Source organism: Protopterus annectens, chromosome 5.part1 (genome assembly GCF_019279795.1).
Source record: "Protopterus annectens isolate FY-2018-M chromosome 5.part1, PAN1.0, whole genome shotgun sequence".
Classification (NCBI taxonomy): Eukaryota; Metazoa; Chordata; order Ceratodontiformes; family Protopteridae; genus Protopterus; species Protopterus annectens.
This window is the reverse complement of record NC_056736.1, coordinates 263000222-263012781: the sequence shown is the minus strand read 5'-3', so window position 1 is coordinate 263012781 and position 12560 is coordinate 263000222. Positions and strand designations below refer to the sequence as shown.

The window sequence follows — 12560 nt, the reverse complement described above, 5'->3', positions numbered from 1 at the left end:
TTTCTACGGCATACTGGACTCTGAAAGGGTCTCAGTAAAGGCCTGCGAAGGTATCGAATCGGGCATCAGGGACTGCAAAGGCGCCTCACTGAATTCCGGAGAACTGATGACCTGCTTAGCGGTAGAGTAATTGGAAAGCTTAGCCTTGTGTGGTCTGTCTCTATCTTTATCCTTACGTTTATTCAGAATGTCTATAGTTTGCTGACAGACACCATTTCAGCTAAAATATGAGCTCTACGACGAATGGTTCTCGTGTTAAAGAGGGCACAGAACTGGCAACGGGAGACATCGTGGCCTGTGCCCAAAAAAGTGACAGTATGAATGGAAATCTCGGTGTGGTATTTGCTTTCCACAGGCGAGACAATTGTTAACTTTTTTGGATATCGTTTGTGCAAGACAAAAGGATCTCCAGCAGGGTACTTAGCTTTAGACGTTTTCGGCTGTAATTCAAACTCTGGTAGCGACTAACCGGCACACTTACAAACTGCTTCTGCTATGGGCTCCACGGCAAGAAAGACTGATGTAATGGCATCGGTTGCCTTCCTTTATAGCACTGACGACTTGACATCAGACAGCAAGCAACAGTAGCCGATGCAGAAAAACACTGACTCTGGTATTCCGGCCGGCAGCTACCACAGCAGGGATAACCCACAGGTGATGACTGTGAAACACAAAAAACAACTAATACATACAACAAAATATACTTACTATAATATATTAACAAGTCAAAACAAGGCATTCATTTGTGTTTTCCATTTATTTTCCAGAGTTTCATGTACAAAATCTGCAGTGTGTAAAATGGTTTCAGTTACAAAAAAAAATAATAATCAAAAACATTTTTTGGAAAGAATAATTTACTACTCTATACACACTTCCGTTGGTTACAAACATCATTTTGCTACTTATTAAACAATTAAAAAATCTTCCTCAAAGTTGTGATTCTGTTAAGAGCAAGCAGGAATATGCTGGTTACTGTTGACCGAGTCACATACAAGATCTCAAACTGTTCAATATTTAGGTTGTGTATAAAATCAGAGCTTACAGTACACAGTGATCAAACATTTTGCTGAATGTCTAAAAACAGTGACATTAACATTACACAGATGTAATGCTGAATACAACTTCACAAAGTAACAGAAAAAAATCAGGGCAATTTGGACTGAGTTGGGCAGGTAAATGCTTCCTCAGTCAGCTGTTAATTTTCTCAGAGAGGGATTTCTAGTTTTCAGCTACTGCTCTGCAAAAGGTTTGAAATAAGTGAGCACTTAACTTGGACCACCACCACTGCAGCCATTTTTGTTAGGCTTTATGACAAAAGCTGGAGCTGTATACTGTATCAGTGACAAAACATCCTACATGCATTTGTTCCCAGCATACAACACATAAGAAAACTGCTAGCCATGTGGTTACAACAACCAAAAATGAGAATCTGTTAAAAGAATTAAATGTATTCCACATTTTGAGAGATTAATGTGAGAGAATAAGTGATACTTAAAGCAATATCTTCAACAATTTGTGTCTAGTAAGATAACACTATCCTGGTTAGCAAAACTCTAACTTGCACTAAAAACTTGTTTAGTAAAAATAAATTACATTTTTTTGGTATGCAGCCTACACTTGAGCTTTAAGAGGTAATAACACTTCTCAATGAGGTTTCCACTGGCACTTAGACTGTCATTTACTGCTGCTGACTACAACTCAGGACTCTAGTAACAGAATGCTTTGACATTTAGTTGGTGTGCTCCACACTAAAATATGACTTTACTATAGGTTCATTGTATAAAACCTTGTGATGTATGCTGTTATAACAAAAATCACAGTTGCCTGCAAGTTTCTGTGCAATCAAACAGCAAATTCAGCTGCATACAAGTTTCTGTGCAATCAAATAGCAAATTCAGCCGGAAAAACTGCTGAAGTCCACTCTCTGTATCTGCTCCCCACTATAATCAAGATTTGCATATCTGCTAGTGTTTATTTTTAAACCTTTACTTATACACATAGTACAAATGTTAAAAAATGCATTTAAAAAATTATGCATACAAACTACTTGACAAAATAAAACCGCATAAAACAGTGTTCATTATACGAGTACTCAAGGCCACAACAGCATGGGAAGAATTAAAAAATCCAGTACTGTATTGATGTGCAATAAATATTTGTAGTGTGCTACATTCTGGAAGGATCATAAGGGACCAAACTCTGCCATCCTGCATTGTATGCTGTGCAAAAGTAAGTAACAATGTATGGAGCAATCAGCTTTCTGTAGGCCATATGAAGTGCTATACAAATGTAGTCTGGATCAAGCAGGATAAATGGAGCATTTAAATGAAAGGCCTGTTTTGATACATAAAGGATAACTTATGCTCACTGGTTAGAAGATGTCTCAATGCAAAGCAGCAGCAGAAGTTTTCAAGAAAGCAGCAAAAATAGCACCAGAAATCCAAGGAAAAGGCCATTTAGCACAGTGAAAATGGTCAAAATAATAAAAAAAAATGTTCTTCATTTTCAGGTGCTGCCCCAGACCAGAGCAGGTTTTAACATTTGTCAGGCAATGTTTTTTGTTTATATGCAGTTGACATAAAAGGGGAAACTGCTTTCAATTCAGCATTCACAAAAATCCTAATTTACCAAGAAGGAAGATGGAGATACTCAACCATAAAACTATGAGGTTCCTACTTGTGGCAAACTGATAATATACACAAAATATACTTTGGGGTATTTTTTTAATCAAACACCCATACACCCACAAAAGAAAATCTACAATGAAAGTCATGTAGTTGTGCAAATCAGCTGTGGAAGAAATGAGGTTAATACATTTTTCATTCCGACAGTTACTGTAATAAAAAGTATACAATCAGAGGACAAGACACTTTAGCATGAAAAAAGAACATATTTACAACTAATAATGGGTTAGGGTACATAAAGGCAAGCACCACATAGAAGTCTTAAGAAATGATGTTGTCTAGCCAAACTAAACAGGAAGAGATCCAGAGGTGGTGAGGCACAACAAAAAATTTCTTCCTAGATTTGACAAAACACAGCGGGAAGAATAGCAAGCATTTACTCAAGCAATAAACATGATAAATGACAAAATAGTTTAAAAATTTTTTTGGGGGGGGGGGGGGGGGGCTGTGGTCTGACCTGAACGTTTTCTTTTTCTAAAGCTTACAATTCTATGTAATCTCCACCTGCAACACAGAGTCAATGTAATCAAGAGAGAAGTGGCTGCCTTTCTCTGTAATTAGCTCATCATGGAGAACATAAATTACCTACATTTATGGATATAATATGGGTGCTAAGAAGAGCACTCATGGCTAGCATCAAAGACTGAAACAATAGTAATTTCATGAACTCTACTACTACTCTCACTTAGGAATAGGGTCCATTCCCACCACGTTATTAGAAACCCAAAACATTTGTAGAAATTAAAGAATACACCTAAAATTAATGACGTCTCTGTTTTCCCAGTGACCCAGCAAATAGGGAGCAAACAATTTCACAGCTAGCAAGTTAAATGCCTAAAGCGAATCTGAATAGGCAGAAATAATACATTTGTAATACTGGGTGTAACAATCCTTTACAATTTCCACTGACAACTGCAGAAGGCTCACAATGTTCATTTGAAATCTACATGCATGAAAAAAGCAGACACCTGTGACCTATGACTTTAAGAAAACTGTTAAAATGCTCACAGCTAGATGCTGAGAGGCAAGCATCCCCCAAATGATAAAAAACTCAAGATCACAGCTATCCCAGATTTACAGACTACTTGTATTAACAGGCCAGGAAATAAGCACTCTTTTTACAAGTCTCTAATTGTTTAAACCTCCAATGTCCCATATGAAATATATGTATTTATATGTATACATTTATATATATATTACTTTGGCCAGACATTTCTCTTCAGTATAAAGTGCAGATGGCAAGTCTCAGTTGTCCAATATCTGCTTTCTCTCAATTTGAGGATTTTTTTTCATTACTTCTTACACTGAAGTTTCAGACTGTAAACGGAGAACAAATTTATGAGATTTGGGGTCAATGAATTCTTCAGAAAGCTTGATGAAGGGGATTTTCTTCACATTTACCACAAGACTGAAGTCCAAACACTTGAGGACAAAGACCATTCCATCTTTTAATCCATTAGTAACAGCTTCCTCACTGACTAGTGTCCACTGTCTGGCAAACCAACGGTTTTTATCATACTGTAGAGTTGGACCAGGATTGAGGTACCGCTCCAAGAAACCCTAGAAAGGGGGTAAAGTACGATACTCAATTTAAAAGTTGCGACAATTCTATAAATCACCAAGACTGAGATGGCATTTATGAAAACTTTCACACATTATACAGATACCAAGAAAGTACAGTTGTGTTAAGTATATCCAGTATGACTACAGATGTTTAAAACAGGATCATTGTTGTAGTATAATTATGAATTAGCCACAGAGTCCACCTGCCAAGACTGACCTCCAAAGCATTCAGATGTTACCAGCACGGATGTAGTACTTGATGCACAGCTAAATATGGAGTGCTGCCCAAGTCTTAAAAAGTCACCAGTCTGGTTAAGTAGGCTAAAAAATAAATGGGACCTAGTCCTGGTCTGTAGACTAATCACAGAATTCACAGCTGTAGCACAATTCTTTATCAAGTCCCACAGGGAAAAGACCATAACAGCCCCTTCAGGACAGCTTTAACAAACCCACTGCTACTCCACAACTGAAGATCAACTCTGCAACATTTGGAAAAGGTGTACAGTTTTGCCTATGTTGCTGCCTCACAAATACTATGAAGCAATACCCTGGCCCTATGGTACTGAAGGATGAAGCCCTGACTGCATTCCAGATGCCCTGTGTTCCATCAGCAGCATAGGCACTGGACTGGGGGAAGATTGGCTTAGATGGTTAATGCCAGCTTGCCCATTCTGTGGGAAAGGGAGTGGTGTGATCTGCCTCACTGCTGACACCTGCTGGAGAGTAGGTGATCACTCTTGCAAGAGGGTGCGGTAGGCCTGTCCTGATACATGTCGCCTACATTTATGAGTATAACTCACTGTCGCAGTCCTGACTTGTGGGGGATTTCCTGTTTTAAAAGCCCTTGGCCGACCCGACTACCAGAGTAAAAATCTCCCTCCTCTTAAGGATTGTGACCGCCTACCATAACATCAGTACACTTGGGTATAAAGATTCAGCCAACTCAAGGCATTTTTCTTCCTTGCCCTTAGAAGATAGGGGCCCCCAGGATGATCCCTAACCAAGGGACAAAGGTAGAAAAAGGGGCCTGCGGGATAAATACCTAGGGGGTTCCCTGGTTAGTGAAGAAAATAGAAGCAAACTACTACTGTGGGCAAAATGGGAAGGACAAAGGGAAAGACTACTGCAACAGTGAATACACACGGCCATCTACATTTATGGTAAGTGGACACAACTGTACTATGTTCTTCGTGTTTCACTGTTGCAGTCCTGACTTGTGGGATGATTCTCAACACTGAGAAGAGGGTGGAAGATAGATTATGGAGAAGAGAGGATGCACTGCAAGATGGAAGTGGCAAATCTTGCTTTAGACTTGGAGAAGGCTGAAAAGTGGTAATGTTTGGTAAAGGTATGCAGAGACGACCAGGTAGCTGCTTCCAAAATGTCTTTGGTATGTACTCCTTTCAGGAAGGCAGCAGAGGTAGAAGTGGCTCTAGCAGAGTGAGCCCTTGCAGTTTCAGGAGGCTTTTTGCCATTATAGCTGTAAAAAAAGGAAATATAGTGGGAGATCCAACTGGAAATAGTCAGTTTGGAGACTGGTTTCCCTTCAGATATAATGGCAAAGGACACAAAGAGTTGGTCTGATATTCTGAAAGATTTAGTTCCGTCAAGATAGTAGTGAAGCTGTCTGTGCACATTCAAGGAGTGAAGTATTCTTTTCCCCCCATTCTGAGGCTTGGGGAAGAAGGTGGGCAAGTGTATGGCTTGATTCAAGGATGTGTCAGTGACCACCTTGGGCATAAAGAACGGATTAGTCCTGAGTGAGAGACTGGCAGGCTGGAATATGAGAAATGGTTCCACTGTCATGAGAGCTCACAGCTTAGAGATCCTCCAAGCTGAGGTGATAGCCAGTTAAAAGAACAGTCTTCCAGGTTAAGGATTTTAAATCAGCAGAAGCTGCTGGCTTCAAAGGGGGGGGGGGGTCAGCATCAATTTTTCAAGGTCCCATGGAGGTGTGGGTTGTCTCCTGGGAAGTTTTAGGTGAACCACTACCCTACAGAATCATTTCATCAGGGGGTGGGAAAAGATAGGAGGGAAAGTAGGGACGTGGGCTAAGATGGCAAAGGTGTGAATTATGATGGAAGAAAAGGACAACCCTCTGTCCACCAGGGTGGCTAGGTAATCCAAACTGGCAGAGATACTGGTTGAGTCAGGTTTGATGCCTTGATGCTGACACCAAACGGAAACTTTTCTACTTGACTGAGTATGATTTCCTATTACTAGGCTTTCTAGCCTCTGAGAATGTTTTGAACTTGTCTGCTTAGAGTGTGTTCAAATGCAGGTTGGGATGCACAAACCTCCCCTTGACATGAGTCAGAAGGGCCTCTCTTTGGGGTAACTATTGGTTAAACTTAGTAGCAGAGATACCAGTGCTGTCTGGGCCAGTCTGGGACTATCAGGATGACCCTTGGGCCTTCTTCCCTGATTTTATTTTTAAGAGAATCCTTGGAAAAGGGGTAGTGGAGGAAATGCAACGAGGAACAGGTGGCTCCAAAGAAAGAAGAAAGCATCTGTCCTCCAGGCTGTGGGTAGTTTTCAACTGGAACAGAACCTTTTCAGCTGAGTATTTTCTTTGGTGGCAAACAGGTCTGTGGGGATCCCCATTTCTGGACTATGCCCAGAAATGTTTCCCGATGCAGATGCCACTCATGGGGATCCATCAAGTCCCTTCTGAGATGATCTACCAAAATGTTTCGAGTCCCTAGGAGGTACTATGCCATGAGGTGCAACCCCAGAGAGTGAGCGGTCTCCCAGACCTGCATCGCTAGTTGAAAAAGAGGGAAACAGTAGGGGCCACTTGTTTATGTACCACATGACTGTGGTGTTCGTTTTGAGAAGCAGAACCCCTGGTTTCCACTGATCTCTGAAAGTCACTAAGCCCTTTTTTGCACTGCCATCAGTTCTTTTCAATTTAAGTGCTCGTCTCTGAACTGGTTTTGCCATCTGCCCTGTGACTGAAAGTGTTAGAAATAAGCACGCCAGGCTGTCTTTGATGCATCTGTGGTTAAAGTCTGGCCCTGAGGGATGAACCTGAAGAGAAGGACATAGGTTCTTGGCACAAGAGCCCACCATGCAAATTCCTCCCTGAGGCAAGGAATCAGCTGAATTTCTGTCTTCAGGGGTGGAGTGTTGGCACTACAGATTCTTAAGGTACCATTAGAGCTTCCTCATGTATAGCCTGATAAGAGGGATCATGCGGATACAAGATGCCATGTAGCCTAATGGTCTGAAAACTTCCCTGGCTGACAGGCATGGTCTCCGCATAATATTTTGGAAGTACTGAGTCGGGAAGAAGGCTTTTTGAAGGGAGAAATCCAGAACAGCATATTAAGGCCTGAGGAACTATCATGGGAAGCAGTTTTTGAAGAGTCAGCATTTTGAATTTTGGTACCAGCAGAGACTAATTGAGGGTAGACAGGTCTAGAATAGCATGCCAAAAGCCTTCCTTTCTGGGCACCAGGAAAAGCCTGGAATAGAACCCCTTCGCTATTTGATGTTCTGGCACTGGTTTCACTGAGCCCTGTGAGCATAGGTAGGTTGTGAATCTAAGAATGGGTTCTGCTCATTGATTTTGTGGAATTTCCAGGTAACCCGAGTACCTTAATGGCCCTCTGAAAATGAGTTTGTAACCATCTGAGAAATTTCATAACCCACTTGTCTGAAGTAATGAGGGATAAATTTTCTTTGAACAGGGATAACCTTCCTCCTAGTCCTCTATCTTTTCTGGAGAACTGGGGGGTGGGGTAGGGGAAAGCAAGAGTCTAAGATGCCAGAATTTTAAGAGATTTTTATTCTTTGTTATTGACAGAATTTTACACTACAATAATAACAAAGGTGGTGATGACAACACCTTACTTGAGGCTAAAGAATGTTTATGGCAATTACGGCTAAATGCAAGTTCTAGCCCTAGTATTAACAAACATATTTCTATATCAAGTATACTAAAGTACAAGTCTCAATTTATTTGATCTTGTATGTATTAGGTTAACATCTGATAATTTAATGTTTTAAATATTTTGTATAACAATATGAATTTTAATGTTAGTAGGAAATATTTCAATGAATGATTTTATGCTGGATTGTATAACAATTATTTATTTTTAATAATTATTTAGATTTATATTATTACCTAGATATTTATATATGTATTTTTAACTTTTATTTATTGGTATTACATATACATAGTTTTTGACAAGAAGGTTTTATTACATTTACAAATTAACAAGTTTGCACAAGTCCTGGCTGTTTATGCTCATTGTTGATGTAAATATTGCTGATTGTACCTTTTAAATGAAGAATTTTTAGCTGCGTAGGTAATAATTTAATTGTTTAATTGTTCAATTATCCAATTTACATAAGGATTTAAAAAGAGGTTCAACACAAGGATTGTCAGTACTGTGAAGATGCCCTGATGTGTGTGGGTGAAAGCGCTTAGTACAATTTTTGGTTAAATAAATCGGTGGTCTGCAGTTGTTCCTGGTTCGCCTTTTCTGTTTTTCTTTAAAACTTCCTCTGCTTTGACACCAAATAACGCATCCTTTTGCAGTGGAACATCCAGTAATTTTGCTTTGACATGTTCTGGTAAGGTCTGCTCTTTTAGCCAAGCATGTCTACGTATTACAGACCCTGTGACTGCTGCTCTACGAGGCCTCCAAAGAATCAAAAACACACTGCAAGGTATGTTTTCCCACTTGTTCTGCTGCATGCAACAAATCTTGCATCCCTTTGAAATCTAGTTGATCTGAGGGATCATTTTCTGTTTTAACTGAGTAAGCAAGTACTGCTGGTATTTAATCATGTGGAATTGGCAGTTTAATGCCCTCATGGCCAAAGTGGCACAGGTATACACTTTTTCCCCCTATATTTCTAATGCCCTGGAATCTCTTTCCGCAGGTAGTGGATTCTTAGCAGTAGAGGCCTTAACCCATTTGGGACCCTGGGAAATGGTTTCTGGGTCTGCAGCAGGGCTTTTATATAAAAAAAACTGTGAGAGTCAGGGACTTGATAGCATCTGTCTAGTTTAGGTGGTGCTGGAGGTAAGGAATCTGGATTTAGACTGGATTCAGTGTAGACATCATCCAGAATGTCTAAAACAGGAGGAATGGCTAGGGGTCTATGCTGAGGTAGAAGAAGAAACTCACTGAGTCTTTTCTTGGAGTCAGAGTAATCTTGTCCTTCCCAGTGGAAATGCTCTCTCATGGTGTGCAGGGTTTCCCCAAAAGAGAAGTCTTCAGGGGGGGAAACAGAGGGAATAGACTCCTCAGCATCTGAGTCTTCATAGAGAGGGAAGGGGTAATCCTGTTCCTCAGAGTCTGCTGAGGAAATGGATTCCTGGTCAGAAGGAGGTAAATCTTCCTCCAGTCTAGGCCTTTTGTTAGGAGGGGGCTGGGAACCCCTGATAAGGATAATCAGGTCCTCCGCCATTTTGAGCATCTGTTTTTTAGGCATATGGGCCTGTGTGGAAGTCTGTGGACCCGGTTTCTTAACCTTTGGAAGCTTAGCATATGACTTAATGGAGAGAGTCGTTGGTTTAAAGACACCTTCTGAAACTGAAGGCCTGTCCATAGTCTCCGGATCGCCGCCAGGGCTGGCGTCCGCGAATTGAGGAGGAACCGGCTCCAGTGGCCCAGTAGATTCTGACTGAGAGGTAGTCATATTTTCTAAATCTGCGGTAGTCAGGGGCTGTGTAGGCGCCTCACTGAATACCGAAGATCTGGCGGCAGGCCTAACCGAGACCTCGGTTTTCTGGTCTTGGCTGCCGGTCTTTGTCCTTGCATTTTTTAAACATAGCGGTTGTCGGAGGTTCCGACGACATAATGTAGTTGAATTTTCTGCCAAAATAATGTCGGGCAGTATCAGCCCGACGCTTAATAGTGCTTTTATTGAACCTAGCGCAAAACCGACAACCAGAAACGTCATGGTCTGGGCCTAGGCAAGGAATACAATAAGAATGAAAATTCTTATGAAGTATTTGCTTCCCACAAGAAATACAATTATTAACTTTGTCTGACATCGGTCTGAGGCAAGAAAAGTTTCCCCAATGGGGTACTTAGCTTTATAGAAGACTTCGGCTGAAATTCTGTTTGAAAATCTCAGGAGCTGGCCGATCGGCACTTGCGAACTGCTTCTGCTTCGGGCACCGCGCGGCAAGAAAGACTGAAGAAAATGGAGTCAGCTGCCTCTTTTATACCCCTGCTGCATTGACGTCAGGGAAGAAGCGACAACAACCGACGCCGGACCAAGGCTTTGGAATTCAGGCAGACTGCGGGACCGCCTGATGGCAGGATAACCCAAGTGTGATGACTGCAGCAGCATAGCACGATGAACATCTGCAGAGGCAAAACCAGCTCTGGATTTAGAGAAAGTACAGTTTTGTACCTACCATAAATGTAGATGTCCGATAGATATGCAACTGCAGTCCTGACATATGGGTTGTCCTGCCTCAGGTAGCCCTTCAGTCGGCCGGATTCCAAAGTCCGGGTCCGGCGTCGGCCGATGTCGCCTACTCCCCGACGTCAGAGAGGCTGGGGTATAAAGGCATCCGCCGACGCCATCTTCTTCAGTGTTTCTTGCCCCAGATGCCAGGTGCCCTCCAGAGAAGGCTAAATTTGGTGAATGGATAAAAAATTCCAGACATGCACAACAGTAATAAACAGATACACCATAACAGATATCCCCAGCTAATAGAGGAAATGGGGAATGGACCCAAAAGGGAAATTGCAGAGGGGTAGGATGGAGGGAAAACCTGACTGCAGTTGCATATCTATCGGACATCTACATTTATGGTAGGTACAAAACTGTACTATGTCCTTCAAGAATGCAACTGCAGTCCTGACATATGGGTTGAATACCATAGCCAAGCTGGGCGTGGTAGGATCTAAGAAAGGGATGGTGTAGCTAAAATGCCCTGCAGGACTGCCGAAGCAAAGCCTGCTCGGGATCTGGAGTATAAAGGCAGGTTGTAGTGTTTGGTAAATGTATGCACGGAGCTCCATGTAGCAGCCTCTAGAATGTCCTTTGTAGCCACTCCTCTTAGAAAGGCTGTGGATGTGGCTATAGCTCTGGTGGAGTGTGGCCTAATATTGGCTGGCACACCTTTTCCATGGAAAGAGTAACAGAATCTGATGCAGTGTCCAATCCATTTTGAAATTGTTTGTTTGGAGATTGCCTTTCCTTGCACTCCAGCAGCATAAGCTACAAATAATTGGTCAGACTTTCTGGTGGTCTTTGTTCTGTCCAAGTAGTAGCGTAATTGTCTGTGTATGTCCAAAGTATGCAGCAGCTTTTCCCCCCTATTTTGAGGGTTGGGAAAGAATGTAGGCAGGTGAATTGCTTGATTTAGAGACACCCTGGATATCACTTTTGGCATGAATGAAGGATTGGTTCTTAGAGAAACTCTGTCCTGATGAAAAATGAGAAAGGGAGGTACTGCCATCAGGGCCTGTATCTCCGAGACTCTTCTTGCTGAGGTAACTGCCAACAGGAAAACCGTTTTCCAGGAGAGAAATTGCATTTCTGAAGATGCTGCTGGTTCAAAAGGAGGAAGAGTTAATTTTTCCAAGACGAAATTGAGGTCCCATGCAGGTACTGGTGGTTTTCTGGGAGGTTTGATATTCTTTATCCCTCTTGGAAACTGTCTTAGCAAGGGATGTGAAAACACAGGTGGGTCACAGTTGTATTTTGCTGAGATTGCTGAAGCGTGAATTTTTATGGAAGAATATGAGAGACCACTATGAAACATTTCTGCCAAGTATTCTAATATCTGTGGTATGCTCATTACTGATGCATCCTGACCCTTGTTGGCATTCCAGATGATGAATCTCTTCCATTTGGCTGAATAGGTTTTTCTGGTGGAAGGTCTGCGTGCTTCCAGCAAGATTTCTTGCACTTGTTCGGAAAGAGAGGTATGGGAGAAAATCATGGAACCCTCCAAGCTGTCAGCTGCAACGTTTGCAGGTTTTGATGAACAGTCCTGTAATTGTGCTGTGTTAGAAGCAGAGGCCATTGAGGCAAGGGCCACGGTTTGGTGTGAGTTATGCTCAGTAGCAATGGATACCAGTGCTGCCTTGGCCAGTCTGGAGCTATCAAAATTCCTTTCGGTTGTTCTGCTTTGATCTTCAGTAACACCTTGGTCAGTAATGGTAGAGGAGGGAATGCATAAATTGTTAGGGAATTCCAGCTGAAGGAGAGGGCATCCGTTCTCCAGGCTAGAGGATGGTGCGTCCTTGAACAGAACTTCTCCAGGTGATGATTGAGGTGAGAAGCAAAGAGATCTATGTCCGGTTTTCCCCATGCACTTGTTATTTGTGAGAA

The 12560-nt window shown here is 41.9% G+C and overlaps 1 protein-coding gene across 1 annotated transcript in view; it reads right to left on the bottom strand.

Moving 5' to 3' along the window:
- Nucleotides 1-738: 738 nt before the first annotated feature.
- The window catches only part of LOC122803142 (vang-like protein 1), a 644451-nt gene continuing 632629 nt past the window's right edge, over nt 739-12560 (bottom strand). Inside the window, exon 9 of the mRNA XM_044072763.1 lies at nt 739-4244. Within this exon, the coding sequence (XP_043928698.1) occupies nt 3984-4244 (261 nt within the window). The 3' untranslated portion in view covers nt 739-3983. The remainder of the gene's footprint in view (nt 4245-12560) is intronic.